Source organism: Mustela nivalis (genome assembly GCF_964662115.1).
Source record: "Mustela nivalis genome assembly, chromosome: 1".
Taxonomy (NCBI): Eukaryota; Metazoa; Chordata; class Mammalia; order Carnivora; family Mustelidae; genus Mustela; species Mustela nivalis.
The window spans coordinates 193,635,425-193,661,902 of NC_139020.1; the positions used below are offsets into that span (position 1 = coordinate 193,635,425).

The 26,478-nt window shown below is 44.7% G+C and overlaps 2 protein-coding genes across 11 annotated transcripts in view; one reads left to right on the forward strand and one right to left on the reverse strand.

The window, feature by feature from the left end:
• On the forward strand, positions 1–23,747 carry ACTR8 (actin related protein 8). 9 transcript variants are annotated; one of them, XR_014314730.1, is made up of 15 exons: positions 1–269; positions 4,222–4,392; positions 5,857–5,967; positions 6,814–6,918; positions 7,149–7,322; positions 9,775–9,868; positions 10,083–10,215; positions 11,691–11,844; positions 12,463–12,558; positions 13,242–13,382; positions 14,306–14,570; positions 15,303–15,466; positions 16,295–16,480; positions 18,052–18,153; positions 21,190–23,747. XR_014314730.1 is itself a non-coding variant. In XM_082743014.1 (13 exons), exons 1-13 carry the CDS (start codon positions 147–149, stop codon positions 16,436–16,438), a joined length of 1,875 nt encoding a protein of 624 aa, XP_082599140.1. In that variant the 5' UTR covers positions 1–146; the 3' UTR covers positions 16,439–17,849. The 9 variants fall into 9 exon arrangements, 4 of the variants coding, with proteins under 4 accessions (XP_082599140.1, XP_082599141.1, XP_082599142.1 ...); XR_014314731.1 differs by having other exon boundaries at positions 23,025–23,747; XR_014314732.1 differs by lacking the exon at positions 21,190–23,747 and adding an exon at positions 20,959–21,164.
• IL17RB (interleukin 17 receptor B) overlaps positions 18,586–26,478 on the reverse strand; it is a 14,442-nt gene continuing 6,549 nt past the window's right edge. Inside the window, exons 6-11 of one of the 2 annotated variants that reach the window (XM_082743143.1) lie at positions 25,583–25,630; positions 24,003–24,145; positions 23,551–23,619; positions 22,459–22,558; positions 21,210–21,305; positions 18,586–20,028 (exon numbers count right to left, since the gene is read on the reverse strand). In XM_082743143.1, the coding sequence (XP_082599269.1) occupies positions 19,481–20,028; positions 21,210–21,305; positions 22,459–22,558; positions 23,551–23,619; positions 24,003–24,145; positions 25,583–25,630 (1,004 nt within the window). In that variant the 3' untranslated portion in view covers positions 18,586–19,480. The remainder of the gene's footprint in view (positions 20,029–21,209; positions 21,306–22,458; positions 22,559–23,550; positions 23,620–24,002; positions 24,146–25,582; positions 25,631–26,478) is intronic. The other variant, XM_082743144.1, reaches the window with a different exon arrangement.

Below are 26,478 nucleotides of genomic sequence, written 5' to 3' on the forward strand. Positions count from 1 at the left end.
GGAAGTCTCCGGGGTAGCTGCCCCGCGGCCATCTTGCTTGCCGGGAAGCCGGCTGGCAGGTTGCGCGTGCGCGGGGGCCTTCCAGCTCCGGCGGCGCGGCGCGGCGCGTCCCTGAGGTTGGAAGCCGGTAGGCGTCCGCGGCCGCAATGACCCAGGCGGAGAAGGGAGACGGGGAGAACGGGAAGGAGAAGGGCGGGGAGAAGGAGAAGGAGCAGCGCGGTGTGAAAAGGCCCATCGTGCCCGCGCTAGTGCCGGAGTCGCTGCAGGAGGTGAGACGCGGCGCCGGGGGCGGGTCTCGCTGAGGGCCTTCCGGCCGGGCGGGGGAGGGGAGGCAGGCGGGGGAAGGGAGGGAGGTGGTGACGCGAGGCTTCCGGGCCCCCCCCCCCCACCACACACACACCTTGGTGGCTCGTGCAGGGGGTAGTTCCGTCCCCGGCCGGCCGCGGAACCGGAACCGGGACCGGGCTTTCACCCGCCTTCCACGCTGCCGTGGGGTGTCCTTGACCGCAGGTAGTTTGGCACCGGGCAGAGACAGTTGGCTGGGCAGGCGTACTCCTTTGTGAAGGAGAGACCTCGGGGCGTGGAGTCCCGTTCAAGCAGAACGCTAGGAAAATCCAAGGCAGGCGACTGTCTGAGTAGACGTGAGGAGTTTGAGTGTCAGAACCAGAGCAAGAGCAAATCCTGCTCACCAGAAAGAAGTATTTGGAGTTGCAGCGCAAGCACGGAGCACACGGGTGTGTGCGCGCGCGTGCGCGTGTGTGTGCTTACTGATCAGTGAGAAAAATCAACGTTCCCGTAGGAAAATGGGCAAATTCACAGCAAAAGTAAGAAGGCATTGAAATGTTCAGCTTCATGTTGACGTCTCTGAGGCAGTTCCCTAACTGGTGGGTGGGTTAAGGATAACCCCCCGCCCCAGCCCCAGCGGCCAGGCAGCAGTAGGATATATACAGCACCCTGTCCCCGTAAACCCCCAACCGTGGTTCTTCCTGTGGTACAGGCCTCAGTTTCTCCACCCATGGAGTTGAGGCAGCAGAGTGGCTGGCCTGTAAGGGCCTTGCCGGTTCTCACCCTCTAGGATTCTTAGTCTGTGAGTGGGAGGCAGGAGGGTAGAGCTCACAGTTGGGTAGGGGGCAGCAGGTATCAGGGCATGGCGTGGGACGGGCTAGTGCAGAAGGCCATAGGGAGGTGTTGGGCACGCGCCGCAGGTACCCCCTTTAGCCCTGATGCCCTGGGATGGTTGAAAAGGAAGTGACCTCAGGACCAAGACCTGAAGAATGATCAGGAGTCAGGGGGAATCTCAGGGAAGGAGAACAGCGTGGAAGTGACCTGGGCCAGGAGAGAATGTGAAGTTTTGGTGATCATACGAAGTTTTGGCGATCAGGATGTCTGGAAGTGAGGAAGAAGGTGCAGAAGGTCATGCTGGAGATCTTAGCAGAGCCTGTCACAGGAGTCTCAAAGCCAGAGTCGGGTCTCTTCTGGAAGGCAGTGGAGAACTTTGGAAGAGCTAGCCAGACTGATTATCTGGCTGAATCCTCACAATAACGGTGAGGTGGGAGCTTCCTCCAGAGGAAGGAAGTGCTGCAGTATGAATTGGAAGCCAAGTCTGTGAATCCATAGCCTGGGCCCTTAATCACTGTAGCTGCATTTCCTCAGTCGTTGTAGAATACCCTTTAGTTTGTTAGTTTAGTTAGTTTGTTGTTAAACAAACACCCTTTTGTTAGTTAGTACCTTTTTACTCAGTCTTATTTAAGCGGTACTATTCTGGGAAATGATTCATGGGACTTACCAGCTAGGTTTTTTTCCTAATATGTTGATATAAATATGGAATTATTAAAAAACATTTGTCCACACTTTTGGGAAACTGCCATTCCTAACCCCAGAGCTTTCTAGTCAATGTGCTGCAGCCTGTGTGCTGTAAATGAGGTACAGGTGTCCCTGACGGCAAGCAGCTTCATCTTTTTACTCCAGTCTACCGGACAGATGTCGACCATATTCCAGAAAAGCTCGGGAAGTCCTGTTTAACATCATGCCAACCCCATGGAAGAGGTGCATTCAGCAGACACTTTCTAGGTTCCTGTGTGCCTTCTGCTGGGCACAGAGTAGTGAATAAGACACAAGTGATCCCTTCTTACATAAAGGTTTTTGTCTGTTGGGGGGGGCAGACAGTAACTAATTACAAGCATGACAGTTGCCGTGAAAATTATATTGCACAGGGAAAACAATCCTAGTCTAATAGCATTTAACTTCAGAACTGAAGGGAGAAGTAAGATGTACCAGGGAGAAAGGACATGGCAGGCAAAGGGAGTTAACCTGTGTGCAGACCTAGAAGTCATGATGGTGAGTTAAAATACCAAGAGAGGTCTAGATTAAGAAGGTTAAAGAGGGGGGCGCCTGGGTGGCTCAGTGGGTTAAGCCGCTGCCTTCGGCTCGGGTCATGATCTCAGGGTCCTGGGATCGAGTCCCGCATCGGGCTCTCTGCTCAGCGGGGAGCCTGCTTCCTCTTCTCTCTCTGCCTGCCTCTCTGCCTACTTGTGATCTCTGTCTGCCAAATTTATAAATAAAATCTTAAAAAAAAAAAAACAAAAAAAGACGAAGAAGGTTAAAGAGGGGCACCTGGATGGCTCAGTGGGTTAAAGCCTCTGCCTTCAGCTCAGGTCATGATCCCAGGGTCCTGGGATGGAGCCCCGCATCGGGCTCTCTGCTTGGTGGGGAGCCTGCTTCTTCCTCTCTCTCTGCCTGCCTCTGCCTACTTGTGATCTCTGTCTGTCAAATAAATAAAATCTTTAAAAAAAAAAAAAAAAAAGGTTAAAGAGACCAGAAAGGAGGTGGTTCTCAAGTAAGGCTAGAGAAGTAGACCAGATCTTGATTTCAACATGTTCTGGACTTTATCTTATGGGCAAGCTAGGAAATGTTGTAAATGGAGACATGGAAGAAGAGTAGTGCAGGCTAAGAAGTCGTGCAGGAGTGGTGGTTCTCCAAGAGGGATCCTGTTGTCACAGGGATTGTCGGGGATTCTTTCCCTGCTCTCCACTGAAACTCTGAGTCCCCCAACTGATTCAGATTATGTTCTGCCCCCTTTGCAAATTACATATCTGAAACAATTACCATCTAAAAGTAAATCCCACAGGAATCACTCCACGTCCTGACATATGCGACTTTGTCATTTCTTCACCACTTCCCAAGAGTGGATTGTGAAATGCAGCAAAGTTTTCAGTCCCTTGAGGACAGAATAGTGAACTCTGGCATTTTAACCTCAAACTTTTGCCAGATTAGGTGAATAGCACAGAACTAATAAGGGGTAAAGTGTTTTAAAAGCAACGACTGGGGCACCTGGGTGGCTTAGTGGGTTGGAGCCTCTGCCTTTGGCTTGGGTCGTGGTCCCGGAGTCCTAGGATCGAGCCCCGAGTCGGGCTCTCTGCTCGGCGGGGGGCCTGCCTCCCCGTCTCTCTGCCTGCCTCTCTCCCTGCCTGCCTCTCTCCCTGCTTATGATTTCTGTCAAATAAAAAAACAAAAACAAAAACAAAACAACGACCAAAATGTGGTTTATGCTTTCACTCAGAAGTAGTTGAAGTATAAAGCCTACTTTCCAGCATTACAAAATAATAATTCTGTGCTTATGTGAATTTCTTCCCTAACCTGTTTGATCAGTGGTTGTTAAACCTGAGGGATCATGATGATCACCTCAGGAACTTTTGAAAGTTGCAGATATCTAGGCTCCCTCTCTGAAAATTCTGAATCAAAATTTGTAGTGTATGCTTAGAGTCTAGCATTTTTTTTTTTTTTTAATCTACAAGCATCTTTAGGTGATTCAGATGTAACTAGTATTTTGCTAGTCATAGTATTCGCTATGCTTACTCCTTGTCTGTTTCCCCTAGTAGACTAAAAGGTCTCTGGTGGTTGGGATTTTGTCTTGGTCACCATTGTACCCCCAGTACTGGCACAGAAATGCTCAGTAATTGTAAGTTAACTTATATTGGATATTTATCGTTTTGTTCATTTGAACAGATGTTGACCTGTGTACTGTGAGTCAGATCCTGGGAGCACAGATACTGGAAAAGAGTTTGCATTCTGCAGAGAGCAATAATTGGTTGCCTCTCAGAGAGCTACTGAATTATTTTAATACCTGAGTCTGATAGTCTTTACAGGAGACTCACTTCTTAGTCTAGCCTGTTACCTGTATGTTATTTACTAAGGTCATACTCCCGTGTTTTATATTCGCAGCAAATCCAGAGCAACTTCATTGTTGTCATACATCCAGGTTCAACAACCTTAAGGATTGGTCGAGCCACAGACACACTTCCTGCCAGCATTCCTCATGTCATCGCACGAAGGCACAAACAACAAGGGCAGCCACTATATAAGGACAGCTGGCTCCTAAGGGAAGGACTAAATGTAAGTCAGAAATGGAGGATCTGGAGCACCTGGGTGGCTCAGTTGGTTAAGCAACTGCCTTTGGCTCAGGTCGTGATCCTGGAGTCCCAGGATCAGGAGTCCTACATCAGGCTCCGTGCTCAGCAGAAAGTCTGCTTCTCCCTCTGACTTTCCCCCTTCTCATGCTCTCTCTCTCTCTCTCTCATTCTCTCATTCTCTCTCTCTCTCTCAAATAAATAAAATCTTAAAAAAGAAAGAAAGAAAAAGAAAAGAAATGGAGGATCTGGAGAGAAAGCCCAAGGTGATTTTCCTGGGAGAGCTTAGACTTTCAAGTATGCTGTGTATACTTGAATTAACATCTTCATAGCTTTAATGTGTTTCATAATAATAACATTCAGGGTTACAAGTAGCATTTTTCATGTGAGCTAGTGGTTTTAGATTGTAGAGAAATAATTATGACAAAAGCAAATCAAATTATTTTAACCCATCAGTATGAATTGGGTATTGATGAAGGTGATTTTTAATGGAAGGTACAGAATTGTCACTCACTTACTGATGCATTAAGGTCTCTTAACAGACATATTTTTCTCTTTCAGATACTTAGAGTTTATATTGAGTTTGTATTTTCAATCCATAAGCAAACTGAATTGTTATAATTACCTTCTCCAGTTTTAGATCAAATTAGAATATAAAGGCAAGACTGTATATATCCTTGCAGTTAACATTTACTTTATCCTACCTTGCAGATAGTAATTATCAGAAACATTTTTCATGGTAGATGTGAAAATATGCATATTGCATTGTAATCCACATTTAAGTTTTAAATGAAAGATAGTTTTAGGGACTTGAAGTTTCTGTACTTCTGTTAGTAAGCTTTAAGGTTCCAATTTTTTTAGCAAGACTACCTAAGTCCATTTCTAAGCTTAAGTGTAACTTGAGGGTGTAAGAGTCTAAATCCATTTCTATCTTTGGATCTTACACTTCTACAATAGGACATAAATCTCAGGAGTAAAAGTTGATAGAAAACAGTAACTTTTCCATGGAGATATTTATAGATGTATTCTTTACAGGGACTTGAATACCTGCTGAATAAACAAAATAACCTGAGTGAATAAAACATTGTTACAAAATTATATGAGAATTATGGAAATGTTTGGAAAAGTCTCTAAAATACTCTGTAAATACTAAGTAGCTATCCAGTGCTTAGTGCCATGAACAGTTTTTTCACTCACACTTCACTTAAGGTTATAGATTTTTGCAAATAGTTGGTTTATGGTAAGGGTTCCTTTCTGATTTTTTATTTATAAATAATAAAAAGATTACTTTGAATCCTAAAGATTGATACATATGGCAGAAATTAAGGAAATGCAGCTACTTGTTTATGAGCGGGCATTTCCTCTTGATGGATTAAGTCAGTAGTTTGCCACATTGCGTTCTTTTTTCACTAAATCCTTTGTGCCACTCATCTTTCACTTATCTCCCCAGAAACCAGAAAGTAATGAACAAAGACAAAATGGCCTTAAAATGGTGGATCAAGCAATATGGTCTAAAAAGATGTCAAATGGTACAAGACGGATTCCCGTGTCCCCTGAACAGGTGCAGTCTTCACTCTTTCTTCAGATTCATTCTGTCACTGCTGTTCTGTCTATAAGTGCTATTCATGATTTCATTATGCAAACTAAAGATGAGATTTCTTTAAAAAAGGAAGAAAACCATTCATAACCACCTGCATAATAACCAAATCGGTGTCACAAATGCTTGGGCAAGATGAATAATTTAAAAGATGGTGTTTCTTTGGCAAGTTGATAAAAATTTAGAGTGTACTGTCTTACACACTGTCTTAAGTGTGTAATTCCAGGATCTTGGTGGGAAGCAATATTCTTACTACATGTGCCATTTTAATATGATAAAAAATACTATTAGAAATGGACATGAGGGGGTGCCTGGGTGGCTCAATGGGTTAAAGCCTCTGCCTTTGGCTCAGGTCATTATCCCAGGGTCCTGGGATCGAGCCCTGCATCGGGCTCTCTGATCAGCAGGGAGCCTGCTTCCTCCTCTCTCTCTGCCTGCCTCTCTGCCTACTTGTGATCTCTGTCTGTCAAATAAATAAATAAAATCTTAAAAAAAAAAAAAGAAATGGACATGAGTTGGCATGATACATAAATGTATATTCAGCTTTACACAGAGTGCGGTATTAATTTTGGACTGGCTATGAATCACAGCCTAGGTATTAAAACCACAGGGGGAAAAAAAATCACAATTTTGGGAAAGGCCAAAAGAATCTTTTTGTGAATGGTTATTATTTTGCCAAATATTTAGGATTTGTGATTTAGTTTTGCTACTGTATCTGGTCTATGAAAGCGGAGAAAAGAGGATTCATACTACATTTCTCTTCCCCTCCCCCTTTTTTCTTACATAAATTCAGATGATTTGTTGTTTCAGGCACGCTCCTACAACAAGCAGATGCGACCTGCAATTTTAGATCACTGTTCTGGAAATAAGTGGACAAACACATCTCATCATCCGGAGTTTTTGGTGGGAGAAGAGGTAGGCACATTTGCAGTGCCGTCCAGTTCTAGTTGTTTCCTAGAGTTCATAATCTCACTTGCAGGCCCAGATACTCACACTGGCTCCTGTGATGTTAGATACTCCACTCTCAACATTTGGAATAGTCAGCAAATGTTAATCATAACTCTGGCCCTAGATTTTTTTAATGTGGATCCAGAAAGCGCCCAAGAGAAGTTTTAACAATGTATTCATCTCCCCATCTTTTCTAGGCCTTGTATGTTAATCCATTGGACTGTTACAATATTCACTGGCCTATCAGAAGAGGTCAGTTAAATATTCACCCAGGACCTGGGGGCTCCCTTACTGCTGTTCTGGCAGATATTGAAGTAATATGGTCTCATGCAATCCAAAAATACTTGGAAATCCCGCTGAAAGATTTAAAGGTGAGCTAAATTCAGTTACCTGAACTGACTTTAAGAGTCTTGATCAGTAAAAGTACATATTAGTGAGTTGATTGTAATCTAGTGTCCTTGAAGCATTCTCATCCTAAGGTGTTGAGGATAGCTTTCCTTCTTCACTGACTTCATCTCTGCTGATTTCTCTTTTTCTCATTTTGGGGTTTTTTTTGTTGTTGTGGCCTATCTACTGCTCTGCAACCAGAAGCCTTGCTCATGTTTGTATCTTCTCTTTAGACCTTTTTCAGTTCACATTTGTTGTCTTATTTTTAATTTCATAAGGTTTTTTGGGTTTTGTTTTTTTTTTTCTTTTTTGGTTGAAATATAGATGAGACACAAGGTTTTATCAGTTTTAGGTGTCCAACACAGTGATTGGACAACCTTGTACATAATGTTGTCACCCCAAGTGTAGGTACCATCTGTCACCACACAGTGCTATTACAGTACTATTGACTGTACTCCTTGTGCTGAGGTATCTTTCATCCCCATGGCTTATTCATTCCATAACTGGCCGTTACCTCCCACTCCCTTTCACCCATTTTGCCCATCTCCCTCCCTTTCTCCACTCTGACAGCCCCCAGTTTATTCTCTGTATTTATGGGTCTGTTTCTGCTTTTTTGTTTTTTTTTTTTTTGTTGTTTTTTTTTTTTAGATTCCGCATATAAGTGAATTCGTGTGGTAATTGTTTTTCTCTGACCAATTTCACTTAGCATGAGGTCCACCCAAGTTGTTGCAAATGGCAAGATCTTACTACTTTTTATGGTTGAGTAATATTCCATTGTATATACGTACCACATCTTTTTTCTTTTTTTTTTTTAAAGATTTTATTTATTTATTCGACAGAGACAGGCAGCGAGAAGGGGGAAGCAGGCTCCCTGTTCAGCAGAGAGCCCGATGCGGGGCTCAATCCCAGGACCCTGAGATCATGACCTGAGCTGAAGGCAGAGGCTTTAACCCATTGAGCCACCCAGGCGTCCCATACCGCATCTTCTATACCCATTAATCTATTGACGTACACTGAGATTTCTTCCATATCTGGGCTGTTGTAAACACTGCTGCAGTGAACATGGCTATATATGTATTCTTTCAAATTACTGTTTTAATTTTCTTTGGGTAATAGCCAGTAGTGGAATTACTGGGTCATGTATTATTTCTATTTTTTTTTTTAATTTATTTATTTATTTGAGAGGCAGAGATCACAAGGAGGCAGAGAGGCAGGCAGAGAGAGAGAGAGAGGAGGAAGCAGGCTCCCTGCTGAGCAGAGATCCCAATGTGGGACTCGATCCCAGGACCCTGAGATCATGACCTGAGCCGAAGGCAGCGGCTTAACCCACTGAGCCACCCAGGCGCCCCATCTATTTTTAATTGTTTGGGACTCTCCATTCTGTTTTCCATAGTAGCTATACCAATTTACCTTCCCACTTTTTCTCCACATCCTTCCCAACACTTACTATTTCTTGTCTGTTTGGTAGTAATCATTCTGACAGGTGCGAGGTGATAGCTCATTGTGGTTTTGACTTGCATTTCCCTGTTAATGAGTGATGTTGAGCATCTCTCCATGTCTGTTGGCCATCTGCCTATGTTCTTTGGGAAAATGTCTATTCAGATCCTCTGCCTGTATAATTGGATTATTTGTTTTTCTGGTTGAGTTACGTAAGTTCTTTATATATTTTGACAATATATTAATCTCTTATCAAATATCATTTGTAGATACCTTCTCCAGCTAAGTAGGTTGCCTTTTTATTTTGTTGATGGTTTCCTTCTCTGTGCAAACTTTTTATTTTGGTGTAGTCCTACTAGTTTATTTTTGCTTTCGTTTCCTTGCCTCGGGAGACATCTCTAGAAAAATTGGCGCTGTTGTCAAAGAACTTGCCTATGTTTTCTTCTAGGAGTTTATGGATTCAGGTCTCACATTTATGTGTTTAACCCATTTTGAGTTTATTTTTGTCATGGTGTGAGAAAGTGGTCCAATTTCATTCTTTTTCATGTAGCTGTCCAGTTTTCCCAGCATCATTTATTGAAGACACTGTCTTCAATAATATGCCATTGCATATTCTTGCTGCCTTTATTGGAGATCAATTTATCACTTAAGTGTGGATCTGTTTTTGGGCTCTGTTGTGTTCCATTGATCTGTGTATTTTTGTGCCTTTACCATACTGTTTTGATTATTATAGCTTTGTAGTATATCTTGAAATCTGGGATTATGATACCATTTCACAAGTTTTTAATAATTTAAAGGGGGAAAAAACCCACACAATTTAAAATTTTTCTATTTTTTTGTTAAACCTATAAGATAGCAGAGAGGTTTGAGCTTTTGTTCTGGGCCTCTAACCATTGCTGCCATCCTTTAGAGAGAATTCTCTCTGAAGACAAGTATAATGACATTTATTTTGGCCGGATTTTAATATTAACTTTTTTTGTTGTTCTTCTTCTTTTTAAGTATTATAGATGTATCTTGCTAATTCCTGATATCTATAATAAACAGCACGTGAAAGAATTAGTGAATATGATCCTAATGAAGATGGGTTTTTCAGGTAAGTCTGGATATTCCAGAGAAAGCTGCTTGAAATGAGATTTGTTTTTCTTTTTACTGACATTAATTTAAGTCAGTGCTGTATTGAAATGCTTATTCTGAGTGTCTCAGCCTTGCTTAGACAATTGCCCAGGAGTTCCCAGAATTTAACTGATGATTCGTCCTCAGCTCTTTACTGCTCCCTAGCTGATTGTTCCTCTGCCTTTGTGTTTCAGGGATTGTGGTCCATCAGGAGTCTGTCTGTGCCACCTTCGGAAGTGGCTTAAGCAGCACATGTATCGTAGATGTTGGAGACCAGAAGACAAGTGTGTGCTGTGTGGAGGATGGGGTCTCGCATCGGAATACTCGGTAAGAACCTTGGAAAGTTGCGTTCTCTGCTCCTTCTCCCCTCGCAGCCTATTCTGCTATAAAGCATCAGAAGCTAAAAAGAAAATTTTTATAAGGAATTATATATTCAAAGTTTGCATAGTATACCCATATTGTGGAAATGCAAATTCTAGGAAGGCTATAAACCACTGATTTTATCCTTCCTGTTAGAACTCTCCACTGTGAGTTCACATCAGCAGCTCCTGAAAATCCTGGCTTGCATTGTGTGCTTTCCCACGGAAGCAGCTCTTTGTCTTGCTGTGGTCTGCTGTAGACATACCAGTTTGCTCATAGCAAAGCTTCATTTAGGCAGGTCATGTCGGGGAAAAGAGGTTTTCAATTCTGAATTCTCTTTCTAGCATTGTGAGTATTTGCTTTTGTTGTAGTTATTCGGTGAGTGATTAGTAGCTTTCTGGTCAAGTCCCTTTGTGATGTCATCACTGATACAAGAGGTAATAAAATAACTCTCAGGAGCAAGTTTGCTGCTTCTCCTTCCTGCGACAAGCCCAGCACAGGTGAGCACACCCAGGCAGTGCACAAGATCTCTGCAGTAATTTTGTGCTCCCAGGAAGGCTTCTTCAGGATTCTGAGTTCTTCCTATCCCTCACGTTGATAGTTCGAGATGCAAGGTATAGAAACATTTAAAAGAGGAGCTAAGCAGTCCATAAGAAAGGTTGATCTGTTGCCTCGCACCCCAGATTATGATGCATTTTAAAATCCAGCATACATTCATTTGGCTCGTCCATTGCTTATGTGTTACTTAAGGCTATTGGTTCTCAGAATATGGAGAAAACACTGGGCCTGGGTCTCCCACCTCTAAAATAATATGACAGGGTGTTTCCCAAAACATAGACGCATTCAGTTAGTGGGTAGTATACTCTTTAAAGTTTTCTCCTATGAGTTTGTCTTGTGGTGTTACTGCCTGTCAACTTGATATACTGGTGAGTATGGACAGGCAGACAACTCTCCTACAGTAAATAGAGTGTCTTAGAAATGAGTTGCATTTAGTTGTGAGTATTCTGTTTCTTGGAAACTTTTTTGCAAATAGCATGACTGCTGCTAAATGCCCACCACTGGTCGCTTGCTAGAGTTCCATTTCTACTTCCCATCCATCCATCCTGCCCTTTCTTTTTTTTTTTTTAAAGATTTTATTTATTTGTTTGACAGATCATAAGTAGGTAGAGAGGCAGGTAGAGGGAGAGGCGGAAGCAGGCTCCCTGCTGAGCAGAGAACCTGATGTGGGGCTCCATCCCAGGACCCTGAGATCATGACCCGAGCCGAAGGCAGAGGCTCAACCCAGTGAGCCACTCAGGCGCCCCCTGTCCTTTCATTTTTATTCCTACTGTAAACATCTTTTGAGACTTGTCATGTTTCACTGTGCTGGATTGAGTTTTTGAAATGCCCTTCGTACCTTCTTGACCAACAGATTACCTACCTGCCTTTTCTTCTAACTCTAGACTCTGTCTGGCCTATGGGGGGTCTGACGTGTCGAGGTGTTTCTACTGGCTGATGCAGCGAGCCGGATTCCCTTACCGAGAATGCCAGCTAACAAACAAAATGGATTGTCTTCTTCTGCAGCACCTTAAAGAAACTTTCTGTCATTTAGATCAGGTGAGAGCAAAATCAAAAGTGCTGGTTATTTTTGTTTCTGGGAAAATTTTAAGATATTTCAAAGGCAATTAAAAATGTAATAGTATTATGATAACCTTTTAACTTAAGTTGAGAGGGACTTGAAGTTCTTAAGGAGTGAGAGTGTTTTGGTAAGGTCAGCGCTGTTAGGTTGTCTCAGGTTCTGGAAAATACAGTTGGCTTTTCAAAGAAAAAGTATTTAGCAAGTTTGTCTCTCTTTACAAGATGTCAGGTTACCATTGCCATATGTGTACTCCTACCTTCTTATGCTATTTCAGGTCTTTTCTTTTCCCTGATACTTTTCAAGCAATCTAATTCTAAATAACAACATTTTGAGAAACCCAAGACTGGGTATCATTTCCCAGTTACTGAGGGAATTGACTTACTGATTTGGGTCCTTGTTGAAGATGGTAGAAATTTCAGAAACGTTGAAAGGGAAGCAGGATCCTTTTGGACTCTTGTTTTATTGCGGGGGGGCGGGGGGTGGCAGAAAATTGCAGGGCAGCCTTGATGTAGGTAATTCAGATGGTGGAGAGGCTTAACTGTCATTTGAGGAGTTTACATGCACTTTTCACTGACAGCATCTTTTCCCGGAATCAGGACATCTCTGGACTTCAGGATCATGAGTTTCAGATTCGCCATCCAGATTCCCCTGCCCTACTTTACCAGTTTCGATTAGGAGATGAAAAACTCCAGGTAATATATGGCTGTATATTTTCATGGACAGAAAGAAAGCCAGCCAGGTTCAGTGAGACTGAGAGAAAGTGTACTTGTCTGAAACCTCATGAGGTCAGAGTCAGAGTGCCGACTGGCTTAGACTGTTTACTAAACCAGCTTTTAAGCCAACAGTAGAATACAGATTAGAATAGTTCCGAGGATCGTCTTTTTAATTAGCCACTATATGATTAGTTATTATTTAGAGAGAGGAGTAGTGTTCTAAGAAATTATAAAGTAGCTTATTGTGCACTTGCATTACATTTTTTAAAATTTTTTATTTATTGAGAGAAGGAGCAGGGAGAGGGAGAAGCAGACTTCCTACTCAGGGAGCCACATGTGGGGTTTGATCCTGGGACCCCTGAGTTATGACCTGAGCAGAAGGCAGACATCTGAGCCATCCAGGCATCCCAGCACTTGCATTACATTTGCTTTGACATTTCTCTCTGGTGTCATATCACTCACTCACTTGGATGATTTCTGTAAGTTTTCTGGCCTCTTGTGCAATGAGGAAATAATGCTACTCCCAAAAGCAAATGCTTATTTAGTCCGCCTTCTAGGATCTGATCTGCCAGTTTTGTTTTGGGAAGAACAGAATTTAATGGATCAGTTTTTTCAGAAGGCAGTGTCCTTGGTTGATCATTTTTTTTTCCTTCCTTGCACAGGCTCCAATGGCTTTGTTTTACCCTGCAACTTTTGGAATTGTAGGACAGAAAATGACAACTTTGCAGCACAGATCCCAGGGAGACCCTGAGGATCCTCATGATGAGCATTACCTGCTAGCCACGCAGAGCAAGCAGGAACAGGTCTGCAGTGACTCCAGCGTGAGAGGGGACAGTCTTGCCACTGCAGCAGTTTGCCTGTCATTAATGGATCATTGGCAGTCACTGCAATATGACTGCATGCTAAAGCTGATACTGTTTTTAGAACTGTATATGAAATGAAGTCCAAATTTAAAATCCAGATGACAGATTTCTTCCTTCAGCAGACGTTAATTCAATTTTCAGAATACCAGTTCATACATTTAAAAGTTAGTTTAATGAAGATACTTTTTGGTGTATACATTATTTCTTTTTTATTCAGTAGGGCATGTTCTCAGTAAAATCTCACCTATTTTAAAAATTATAACTTAAACAGTATATGGTCTAGACACAAAGCTGAATACTTTTGTCCAGAACTAATGGTCCCAGTAATAGGATGTCTGATACAGGGGCACAAAAAGCTCTTCCCTGCCAATGAAACAGCAGCTCATGATGGAGAGAGGAGAGCTCTAAACCTTTTCTAGTCCTTGTCCCTGAGCATGAGGTGGTTAGATAAGGTCTGAAAATGAGGGTTCCACAGTAGCTACAGGCGCAAGAATCCTACTGAAATACTCCACTTTAAAATTCTGTTCAAGGGGGAAATGCCCATGTACGCTGACGTATCAATTTTAAAATCCAACGGGTGATAGTAAGGTCATGAAACTTTCCCTGACTGTTATTGACTACTTTGGAATTGTCAGCACATCCTCCTCTTTTGCACACCACGTTTCAGTACCAGGCGAGCGGGGAGTGGGTCTGGGTGGTTGGCTATGAACTGACATGCATTCCCTTGCACCACAGTGATGCACCTTTGTTTTACCGTGGTGTAAATAGTGCTCCAGGAAGGGGTGGTGTCTAGCTGGGAAACATCCACACTGTTCTGTTACAATCCTACCATCCACTTGATTGTCCTTTTGCTTGATTTAAAGTCTGCCAAAGCTACTGCTGACCGAAAGTCTGCATCCAAACCCATTGGATTTGAGGGGGATCTTCGTGGCCAGTCTTCCGATCTTCCAGAAAGACTCCATGCCCAGGAAGTGGATTTGGGATCCTCCCAGGGAGACTGTCTGATGGCTGGCAATGAGTCTGAGGAGGCTCTCACAGCACTGATGTCCAGGAAGACTGCCATCTCGCTCTTTGAAGGGAAAGCCCTGGGCCTGGATAAAGCCATTCTTCACAGCATCGACTGCTGTTGTAAGCATGGTTTGGAAGCTGGTTGGGTGAAGGAGGCCAAGCTGGAGTGTGGTTGTGCAGCATTGCATGTGCATTGAAAACCTGTGGGGCTCCTGCTTTGTGCTCGCATTGTCTGGTATTAGGAATTGGTTCCTGGCCTTGGTGGGCATATAGCCTACTAGAGGAGACCGAAGAAGTTAAATTGCCGCACAAATTGGAAATTACAACTGTAGCAGGGACTGCAGAGTCGAACTAAAGGATACTGGCTTTCAGAGCTTCTGATAGGATTTAGTAAGGGATTTTTATTAGGAGAAAGAAGTGTGGAAGATGGGAGGCTTGCCAGGGAAGCCTTCCTTGGGGAAGAGCCACTTGAGAGATCTATGAGGTGAATGGGGGTTAGCCTGTCACAGACAGGGTGGCATTCCAGGCAGAGGAAGAGGCCTGTGTGGAGGCAGTGTGGCTGGGGGGCTGGGGCCAGGATGGAGCTAGAGAAGCCATGTATACGTGCCACATTGGACGTTGTAGGTCCCTGTGGAGATTTTGGTCCTAATCCTGCAAGTAGCAGGGTGTGTGGTATGGTAGCAACTTGTTCACGTTGGTGTTTTGCCAGATTCTTCTGTCTGCATTTCTGAGGATGGGTTGGAGAGAGATCTTTGAGGAGGCTCTTAAACAAGCAAAAGATGGTGGTGACTTGGCCCAGGGTGGTGGTGGATATGTTGAAAAAGAGTTGAAGGAATATCATTGTCTTTTCAGCATCTGATGATACCAAAAAGAAGATGTACAGTTCCATCCTCGTGGTGGGAGGTGGTTTGATGTTTCATAAAGCTCAAGAATTTCTGCAACACAGAATTCTCAACAAAATGCCACCTTCATTCAGGCGAATTATTGAGAATGTGGATGTGATCACAAGGCCCAAGGTCTGTTGTTCATGGTGCAGTTGAATTATATGTACAAGAAACCAGGACTGATTCTTTCTAATTATAATGTTGTATGTGGACAGATAAAATCTTGGGAGCCATGAGCTTGCTTCTGGGCAGCTCTTAATTAAAGGTTTGGGCAAGTGAAAAAATTTCAGTAGGTCACAGATTTGGTGCAAGGAGCTTTGGGCTAGGGGTCTGGAGTCCTGGGTGTTCCTCCTGTGCTCTTCAGACTCGCATGACTGACTTCCAAAAGCCATGCCTTTGGAAAAGGAGTGGGTAGGGGCAAGAAGACTGGCTGGTCTCCTGTCAGCCAGAACAACTCCAGTTTTTGCTTTCATATCAAGGATTTGTTGCTGGTCCTGGCATATTTACAGATCCTTCTGGCTTGAACTATCTCGGAAAGAAACACAGACCCTGGAATTTAGAAAGAGACTGTTGTCTGTATTTCATTATATCCCACGAACAGTTCCTGGGGATGTTCTTATTTAATTTTAATCCTGAGGAAGGGGTATTGGGATATATTTATTCCATTCTAACTTAAGAATAATGATTTCCTTATGTATGTTCCTGCATATGGGTGCCTGTTTGTGGAATAACAGTGAATAGTAGCATCTTCAGTAATAAACACTGAAGTTCTCTTATCAGTTGGAACAGAAAGTTGTCTGTAGTTCATTGGTCCTCTATAGATGAGTCTTTAATGCAGGTTGAAAAATCCGGCTTTTGAGGAATTGACTCAGCAGGGGTTTTTTTAGCCCCCAAATTCAAGGAAATGATTAAGTATACGTCTTATCTACTTTTGCTGAAATATCTTCTTCACTTCCCTAGGACATGGATCCCCGGCTGATCGCGTGGAAAGGAGGGGCTGTGCTGGCTTGTTTGGACACCACACAGGAACTGTGGATCTACCAGAGAGAGTGGCAGCGCTTTGGTGTCCGCATGTTACGAGAGCGAGCTGCTTTCGTCTGGTAAAAATGGGTAGGAAGTCACAGAAGACCAAAAGCAGGCCTCCTGGTATAAAAGACTCTTAAAGAATATATATATTTTAATTTATTGACTTAGATGCTTATGTTTCATGGAAAATAAATGAATTTTAACTTACGTTGACAATAGGATATTGGTGTGAAATTTTAATCTTCTTTTGTAGCCAGGACATTTACCAATAAATATGAACTTAGTTTTCAGTGGTAAATTCTCCTGCCCCTTTCTCAGGGTCACAGGAGCTCCCTGATGATGCGAAATGTTTTGGCACGCCTTGGTTTAGGTTGACCTCAGTGTCATCAGACAGTCTTACACAGCCAAAAAGGGTGGGTGTGTGACTCGCTGTCTGGCCGTGCCATTTTCCTCGTGTGTTAACAGCAGGCACTCATTGTTTTGACTCATGTGTGCTCTTAGAATTCTAAATGGGGAGAGAAAAGGTCCTTTTTTTCTTTTTTTGTTAGATTATAAAAAAGACGGTGACCAGTTGAGCTCTGGATTTCCAGAGGCAAAGACTTAAGGCTGAGCTGGCTGACTTTGTTACTCGACATGCTTCAGGGCGGGCTTGGGGAAAGAAGACAGTCCGTATCTGACCAAAACAGAACAAAAACTGAAAAGGAAAACCCATTTCCTTCCTAAAGCCAAATAGAAACAATTCAGGTGTAATTGTTCACTTGTGCAGGTAAATAAGGTGACTGCCGTCTGTACCTTACCTAATAAATAAGGTGGCTGCTGCTTACCAACTTAGTCATTAAGCCCCTAATTTTCCTTTTCCTGAAGAACCAAGAGAAAAGTTCTGGAACTCTTTGTGCTCAGTAAGCTCATTTGACCTTCATCTGCAAACAATCTGAAGCAAAATCTAAGTACAGACAGCTGTTAGCCCCTGTGGTCCCGGCCCTGATGAAGCTTTCAGAGCCCCTGGTCAGCGGAAGAGACACCATTGTCTGTAGACAGAAGCTGTCAGTGAGCACAGCCCATGGGCTCAGAGAGCTGGGAGCACAGGGGGGATGCCTGATGCCTGCCACTCCCTGCTGGGCATCGGCGTCCACCATCTGCACATCCCAAACTGGAGATACTGGAGATAACGGGAGTGGAATGGGAGTGGCAGAGGGGCAGGGAGGTTGACAAAAGTAGGGCTGGAAAAGAGATGGAGGTAAGAGTGGAATATAGAAAGAACAGGATGGCTAGAAGTCTCAGGGCTTGGAGAAATGCTGGTCCTGAGGCATTAGCATAACGATGAGTTTCCCATGTACGTGATCAGTAGGCGAGGAATGAAGAAGAGTCCATCCCAATAACAAAAGGATTTTACCTTGTGGGTACTATGGAAGATATGTGCCTTCAATCTGAAGATTGTATGCTCTTTATTTTTTTAGCTTTTTAACTAAATAAATTTATACAATATTGATTTTGTTTCTGGGCTGTTTGTACACAATTTATTCATGGCTCCCTAGTTCCAAAAGCAAAATGTATTTTTGTGGGGTTTGGTTTTTTTTTTTTTTTTTTAAAACATAGTATAACCTATTGTTCTTATAACTGGTAGGTGTTGATTCAGAAGAAGTTGGTTTCTGGTCCAAGTTTTGACATAAGCCTTGTCTTTCTGTTACCAGCGCTTATAAATGTGAAAACTGGTCATGCAAGTAAACGATCTTAACCACATTAAACATACTGCCTCAGCCATTACTAAGTGTCTACTTCTGAAGTTGGACATGGTGAGTTTTCACTCTGTGCTTCCTTATTTTGGTTTTTATTTTATCCATAAGACCTGGTTCTTTAAGGATAGTTTTAACCCTTTACAAATACATACTGACAGATATCCAAGGAAGCTGATCCACATTCTAGGGCAGATTCAGTATTGTACTGTTTGAGAGAGACAAGCATTCGTAGAAAAAGATACTTTTTTTTTTTTTTTTAAGATTTTTATTTATTTCACAGAGATCACAAGTAGGCAGAGAGGCAGGCAGAGAACGAGGAGGGGAAGCAGGCTCCCTGCTGAGCAGAGAGCATGATAGGGGGCTTGATCCTAGGACCCTGGGATCATGACCGGAGCTGAAGGCAGAGGCTTTAACCCACTGAGCCACTGAGGTGCCCCAAAAAAGATACTTTTAGAGGAAAAAGTTGGAAGACATAAAATACTATACATATCTAGTTCTGGTAATTTTTTATTTAAGTAAACTATTACTATAACTCATTTATAAAAAGATTACTTCAAGAGGGCTGACTTTGAACAAAGCAGGAATTATTTGTGTTTTGAACATGAGAAGTCGCATAGTAAACAAGAAACTCTGATTTCTTGATAGTAACCTTTAATAGGTAACTTTGGGCAAAAGTAGACATCAGGTCTGCAGGTAATGGGTGTCGGTGTCTACGTTAAAAGTCACCCGTACAAGATTTGGCTAAGACCTGAATCTAGTTCAGAGGGAGCAGGTCCTCTGCAAGCCCCAATAATACAAGTGGCTGCACGTATCCTGCGTCATCTGGTCAGCAGAGAGGATTTCGGCTTGTTACTCCCTATTCTGTTTTAAAAATGGCTTTTGGATCTAATAGAAGGTTTTTTTACCCATGAACTTACTGAGTGAATGAGCAAAGGCTTTACTTCGGTATTCACCAAGTTTAGAGTGTCCGAGAAATAAGTGGTTCTAGGTACTGTGCAGTGCATGGGCTATTCGGGACTGGACGGTCAGCTGGAGGGTGTTTATCATCGTGTTGTCAGAATGCTTATAGTTCTGCCTTACAGTTCTCCTTGACTTTTAGGAGTGAAGTTGATTTAGCTTTGTAAATTTAGTTTCTGTCCTTCAGTTAATGTTACAGTAGTCAGTAGTATTTGTAACAGTTTTTCGGGCATAAACGTTTTGATTAAGCTAAGACGTACGTATTCATTTAGGAATCCTTCCTACTCCTGTTGCTAAATACAGCAGGTGTCTGTGACGTCTCCCTGCACATAGCCCACACAGGAAACTTCAGAATCATCTGAGATACTTTCCACCTGTAAATGGAGGAGTAGGAAGGCTTCAAGGCCCCTCACTTCTCACGGGCGAGCTACAGGGAACAGGCCGTCAGCCTCTTTCCTGCTGACACCTCCTGCTTGACACGGAGTAGTTCTGTACAGAAAGCGGGCGCGTCCTTCATGAGGTGGTACCTGGGGCAGATGCTGAGCGCGCTGTATTCGTCTTTGGTATCAGCCTCTCTAAAATAGACCACCATGTATTTGTGAAGGGGAGTCTGGCTTCTCAGATCACTACAGAAGAGGTTAAAGGCCAGGGGGAACAGGTCTTGAGAATTCTCATGAGGGCTGCCATCACTCCTGCCACAGGTGCCATCGCACCTGGGGCTGACGTCATTGGAAAGGAGGAAGATGACTTTATCCACTGCTTTCTTCTGAGTGGTGAGCCATTGCACCGGACCCATCTCCGCTATTTTCTTTTTCTGCCACTCTTCAAGGATAACCTCACTTCTGCAGTGGTTCTGAAGAAACTCAGTGAAGTGACAAACCGTGTGATGGAAACATATTTCACATGGGTAGACCACAAGAACCTTAATGGGGGGCAGGAGCGTGGTAGTAGGGAAGGGAGCCTTCCTGGTCCTTTCTGTGGGGAGAGAAAGCATTCGTTGTCAGCAGATTTGTGAACAGCAAATAGCAGGCTTTCACTCTGGTCTGAACCACCAATAATAAATGATCCCTTGCTAGGGAAGGCTGGTGGAGCACCAGGGACATTGTTCCTACCAAAGGAAAATGTCCCCAGTGTTCCTTTTAAACATATCACCGGAAACACACTGATGTCTGAACCTTAGAGATGCTTTAAAAGATGTGTTTTCCAAGTTTCTATACTAAATAGGTCTTCTTCAGCCTTATCTTTTCAAGTAAATTCATTGAGGAGGTTTAGGTTTGAGGTACTTTGTTTTAGGTGGGTGGTTGTAATTGTCCTACCCTTAGTGACCTATACAAACAGGGCCACTGACCTGTCCTTCACATCATGTTTTGAGTCAGGTCAGCTCAGTGATTGGACCAACTTCTATCTGCAGGTGGTAAAGGTGTTTTTTGTAGTTGCATAAGATTAGCTGGTACCCCATTTCAGCTGGAACCGAACTGGAATGCTGTGTGTGCTCTAGAACAGAAACTACTTATGAAAGTATTGTAACTATTAACAGGCCAAACCATATCCCCTAAATAGTGGTATTCCCAAGGTCAAGGTTCCACATGGTTTTCTTACTTAGGTTAGGATACGGATCTTGTTCTATCAACAACATCACAAATGACCCAAAGGGTGCATTTATATTTTGTCTCCATGTGGGGGAGAGGAAAAGCAGAGGTTTTCAGTGTATCGGTATAAATACTCTGATTCCTGTATTCAAATCCTTGATATTTTAGAGTTGGCAAGCTCCCTAGAGTATATGAATTCAAGCGAGTGTTGTTCTTAGGCCACGGAAGAATTATTTTTAAAAACTAGGAACTAGCTTTGGAGTACCCATTAGAGGCAAAATGCAATTCACTATTAGCTATCTTTTGCCCATTGCAGTCCTTGTAGATGCCTCAGTGGTAAAAATGAAACCAGTGGTCGTCACCAGATTGGGAGGTCCCCATCGCTGCTTTGCCTTCGGAGGTGTGGCCCTGGCATCGTTACCAGTCTTTTTGGAGAGCTCCTCGGCATTACATCAGGGCGACCTGACTCTTGTCCTAACACCAAAATGTGATTGCCTTTTAAAAAAAAAATTCCAAGTCTTATTTGCTCCTTTGGATTTCTTTAAAGAATGGAATTGTACCGCTTACCGCGCCTCCACCGGAGACAGATCCCAGCGGCCAGCACCCATGTGGCCACCAGCAGAGCGGAGAGGAGAAGCAGCCAGCCACCCAGCATGCCTCTGCCTGGAGAAAACAAAGTTTATTTACCTTCAGCAAAACAAAACCAAATTGATCTCCTTTTTCGGAAGCTTAAGATTTTCACTCTCTACTTTGTAGAAGTTTAGATTCCTATAAAACCAAGAGCTGGTATTATACCTAGGGGGTCTGCAGATTGGTGCGTTTTCCCACAGAGTGTGCAGGCCATGCATCAGATTCTCAAAAGGGATAGGGGACCCAGCAGATTTAAGAAAGTTCCCCCAAAATCATTTTGGCTTTTTACTCCACATACATGCAGGCATTTTCACCATGGTAACTGGAGTTCGCATTCGGTTTTTTTGTTCTTTGATGAATTGATGTTGTGGACACGATTACTTACTTAATACATAGTACGTGTGGAAGCTGTTTTTAAAGGCTGTTTTGTAGGACAAACCTGGGGGGTAGTGCCACCTCCACAGGCTTGTGGGGCAGGTAAGCTCAGGAACTCCCAGGCACTGTGCCCACACCGAAGACAGGATTGTCAGGCACCTGGGTTGTCAGTTCGTGCGGCTGAGTTTCTCAGAATACCACTTTCTAACTTTTGACTCCACCCAGTGTCAAAAAAAGCTAGTTCTGGGAACATTTTTATAATTTGCCTCTCTGTAGCGAGAGAACGGACACCTCTGAATGCAGAGAGACATTTTGCCAAACTACTGCTGTCAAGCATCAGTGAGGCGTGTCCTTTGGGGCTCATAGTCCTCATTTGTCATCCAAATGTTGGCTGTGTGACCACACCACGCTACTGTCACAGGCAGGCCAGGGCCACTGAGTCTGGTCAGATAACCACAGTGCCATGAAAGGTCCCTTCTCCTCCGCACTCGGTCCTCTAAGGCCGCTGACTTTCCGGCCCGTCCCTGTAGCACTCCACACATCCATTTTGCCCTGTTTATCCCCCCCTTCCTGTGTGTACCCTGTTTCATAAAGGATCCTGCGGTGAATTCATACACCAAGACTTCATTCTCAGTCTGGGGCAGCTTCGACCTCTGGCCCCGCACTCCAGCCCTGCGTGCGCGGGCAGGATTCCCTTGCCCTCCCGTGGGGCAGGTGCACGCCCTGGGACACAGGGAATGGTGCGCCACTGGTGGGGCCCCTTGGGCCCTGAACCTCTCTGGCAACCCTGCAGAAAAGTCTGGGCACTTACGGCTATCCCAGGGGAAGGACGTGCCTGCTGACGGGCAGAGCACAACTGTTCCTTTGCGTCTGATGCAGTCATTGCCACAAGTGTGGAAGTACGGAGTCAGCTGAGGGAAACACAAGAGGCTCAGGAAGTTTCCATCATGCTTCAGAGCAAAACCTCAGCCCCATGCCTGTTCCCACCAAAACTCCTTCTCTTCTGGTTTGCACGGGGCCTCCACCCCAGCATGGTAATGAGGTATTTTTCCCTTGGGCACACTTTCATAACAAAGCCCTAAAATCTAAACTAGGGACCCAAGACCGAACACCTTCCGACTCCTGAATTGTGAACCTAAACTTTGTACAGTGTTGCTACCACGCTGGTTTCCTTATCTAAAAGGGTTGGTCACATCCTAATTCATATGCAAATACTTCCTCTAAAAAAACCCAGAGCAGCGAGCTCCTAGTAACAGACACCTCCCCGGGGACTAGGAAAGTCTAGTTCCCTGGAAAAGGGGCGCGGTCATGCGGTCATAATATGCTGACAGGAACCTGCTCCCTCCGGCGCGTCTGAGTACTGCCTTTATGTTCCAGGGGATGAGCAAAAAAAAGCTCCTTCGATCTTGGGCATGGCTGTGTCCCACTCTGACCCTCCATGTCCCCACGTCATAAACCTGGAGCTGAAAGAGACCCGAGAGCATCTGCTGGTCCAACTTCCTGTTCCCAGCAGAGTCAAAGGTGGCGGCTGCCCTTCAAAGTTCCTACACTGATTGCAACCCAAACCCTCTGCTTTCCAATCCTTTGTTGCTTCGTTTTGCAGTTGGGACAATTAAATGGTACTGCTGTCTCAGAATGACTGTGAGGCTCAGTGACTAAAAACGGAAAGTCAAAGCCAGGAATAAAAGCAAAAGGGACCGTGACCTGGCTCTGGCCCGGCCCTCACTTCTGTAGCCCCCGAGGCAGGGACCCCTGCGGAGGTCCCTGAGTGCCAGGTGACGGACAGGAGAGTGTTGCAGGAGGGAGCTCATGGAAGCCGCTGGAAACAGCAATGTACAGCAGCCCGGCTCTGTGTGTCCAGCTCCCCCCACGCCCCGCCCCACAACACCTCATTAAGCCTTACCTGGACCGCAGCACCTTCACTTTCCCCGGTCACTGGGATCACCACCGAAGTACGACTTGGGGGTGTGTTCTGGTGCAGGTGACATGAGACAAAATCGAGAATCATCGTGAAGCATATGAATGAGGACAGCAACCAGCCAGTGAGGGAACTGCTCTTCCCAGACTCTCAGTTCACTAGACCGTGTGAACAAGCATCCACTTCCTACTTAGAAAATGTCTACTTTTGTTGGTTTTGGATTCTTGGGGCCATTTCCAGGGATGTTCCCCGGGACTCGTTTCTCTAACAATCTAAAGAGCCCAGCACGTCTGGACAACGGACAGTCCTGTCTGCACTTGGTTGGCATTGAGAGCCTGTTCAGGGCATCCTAGAGTTTCTACATTTTTCGTCACCAAGGTGAGGAAGGTTGGAGGTCGAGGATGGGGGTGGTGTTAGGAAATGAAGGGAAGAAGTACCTCCAGCACGTTAGAAAACCCAATGACAACGTTATTTTGGATGAGAGCCATGTATTTGTTTCCAAGGGGGCTGGTTGTAAAATTCACTTCTACGGCTGTCCCGTTCTTCTTGCAAGCGGTGATGTTGGGATCCCACAGACTTCCTGAGTCAAGAGAGAACCACAGGGATGGAGTTGCAAAGCGTCGCTCACTGAAGTCCCCCAAAGGCTTGACAAAAATCTAAGTTCTCAGGCGTACTTGCAGCCAAGAGATACGGGCTTGACAGCGCAGTGTACTTTGTACTAATCCTTGCTCCCAGAACCTCAAAGTACCTGCTACCCATGAAAGTTTAGGGGTCCCATGTCACTCTTTGCATAAGATAGCTTCCCTGGGCTGGGGGTGGTGGGAGCCACAGATCTGGTTCTACTACTCACTTCTATTCTCAGCATCCATTTTGAGTCAAGGGTAGGGTCAAGGGGAGGAGGAGCCACAGGCCACAAGATAGGGCTAAGATTATAACGCCAGTGAATTCAGGGTCAGAACTGCAGCTACTAGAACATTCTGGGTTCATCAGACCATTCTGCTGGCTTTACTGAATGTGAAGAAATAAGGAAATGCCTCCTCGCTTAGCAGGTACTTGGACAGGCCTGCTCTGTGGGAAAGAGTCAGTTGACTGTTGTGACTTGCAAATCAGCACCAGGTTCGCTTCCAGGAACTTGAGAGATGATAGCATGGATTGTTTCCCCACCTGGGAGAGCATTTCGGGCCCTAGCTCAGAACTGTCTGTAGGAGTGGGGGCTCTAGGACTGACTGCAGGTCCTCAGAGCTCCTCACACTCACCGTGCCCCCCCCCCCCACAGTCCAGATGTCTCCTGGTGGGGGGCCAGAGCAGAGACACAAAGCTCCAAGTCGGCCTTGTGCCGAGGAGGCCACATGGGGCTCAGTCTGACAGGGTGCGCGGGGATGCCTTGTGGGGTTGGGGTACCTAAAAGGTAGGGATGGATCCCTCATATCCCACCAGCCTCCTTAGTGTCCCAAGACCCTATTTCCCAGAAATTTACACACGCCCTTGTAAGACCCCAGACTGGGGACTGGTTATCTGGAAGGGACTTACTCCAAAATTCAAAGGGCAGTGGCAGATTCTAATAGCCTAGCATGTGAGAGGGGAACCCTGGTGATGAATACGCTTCTGGGTCATGACTTGAGCTAACACACCCACCTTGAATGTTAGCTAATCCAAGCAGAAGGCTCCCAGGCCCCCTGTGGCCAGAGGTCAGTGGTGTTGCTGTCCCAGAAGGGGCGAGGACTCAGGGATTCCCCTCCAACCAGGAGAGCCTTCCGCCAGCACCACCAGCAGTGCAGTTGGGACAGAAATTATCATTCCACCAAGGCGGTGGGTGTTCTCCTATGACTGCTGCTCACTGCCTACACCTACTCAGCGTCGGCCCTTCTCTGGACAGGCTGATTCAGTGGGCTCAGTGCCAGCGGGGGGTCAGCCTGCTCTGTGCAACTCTCGGCCTCAGTTTCTTCGTGGAAGATGGACTGAGCTGTGTGGGCTCCAGTTTCTTCTAGTAACAAAGGCAAATGCTGTATTTACTTACCTGCCTCGACGCACTTTTTTTTGTATCTCATTATGCGGCTTAGGCAGCCTGGAGATTTGAATGAAAGTTTTGTTTTAGAAAAAGGTATCTGCCCCACTTCCTTGCCAACAAGTACACACAACACAGGCTTGCCACACTTGCCACGAATGGCCAGAACGTTCAAGATGCGAGGTTCAGAGAGCGAATTTAAATGGGACGCTCACATTTGACTGTTAAGCAGATCACCCAAAAGTGATAGCCAGAGTCTGATTTTAAAACAATCTTTATCAGAATAGTACCGGTGAGCCCCAGGAGAAGACTCAACCTTGATAATATATGTAAATACTGCCCCTTCCAGGAGGTGGAGCTTAACCCACACGCCACACCCACAACCCCAGAGTGGGGCAGATTGAGTCACTTGTCTTCAAAAACTGGAGTGGAGAAATGGAAAGCCAGTAGATGTCAATGGAGATGGCTGGCAGATAGCAGCGACATCGTGGTGATGTCACCCACCCCTGCTAGGAGGCAGTGGGAAGGACACTCCACCTCTGCATGGTCTCCAAAAACCCACATCCCCAGGCTCATCAGCAGATGAACATCAGACGACCCAGACTAGGGGACATTCTTAGGATGCCCGGCCACCCCTCCAGATTGTCAAGGTCATGAGGACTTAAGACTCGAAGCCTGTCACAACCAGAGGAGACAGGCGATGCAAGGACTAAATGTGACTGGAGCAGAAAGCGGGCATTCACGGAAAAGCAGGGGACATCCCAATAAAGTCTGGAGTTTAGTTAATGGAAGTGTACCCCTGTGGGTTTCTTAGTTTTGACACATGTAACCACAGTAACATGACAGGTTCCGATGCGGGACACGGGGTGAGAGCCCTTGGGAATGCTTTGGACATCTACACCACTCTT

Excerpts from the sequence above, each read along its gene's own strand:
- ACTR8 (XM_082743014.1), top strand. The coding sequence starts at position 147 with ATGACCCAGGCGGAGAAGGGAGACGGGGAGAACGGGAAGGAGAAGGGC. Across the intron at positions 9,869-10,082 it reads AATGAAGATGGGTTTTTCAG|GGATTGTGGTCCATCAGGAG; the intron begins GTAAGTCTGGAT and ends TTTGTGTTTCAG. Across the intron at positions 11,845-12,462 it reads CTTTCTGTCATTTAGATCAG|GACATCTCTGGACTTCAGGA; the intron begins GTGAGAGCAAAA and ends TCCCGGAATCAG.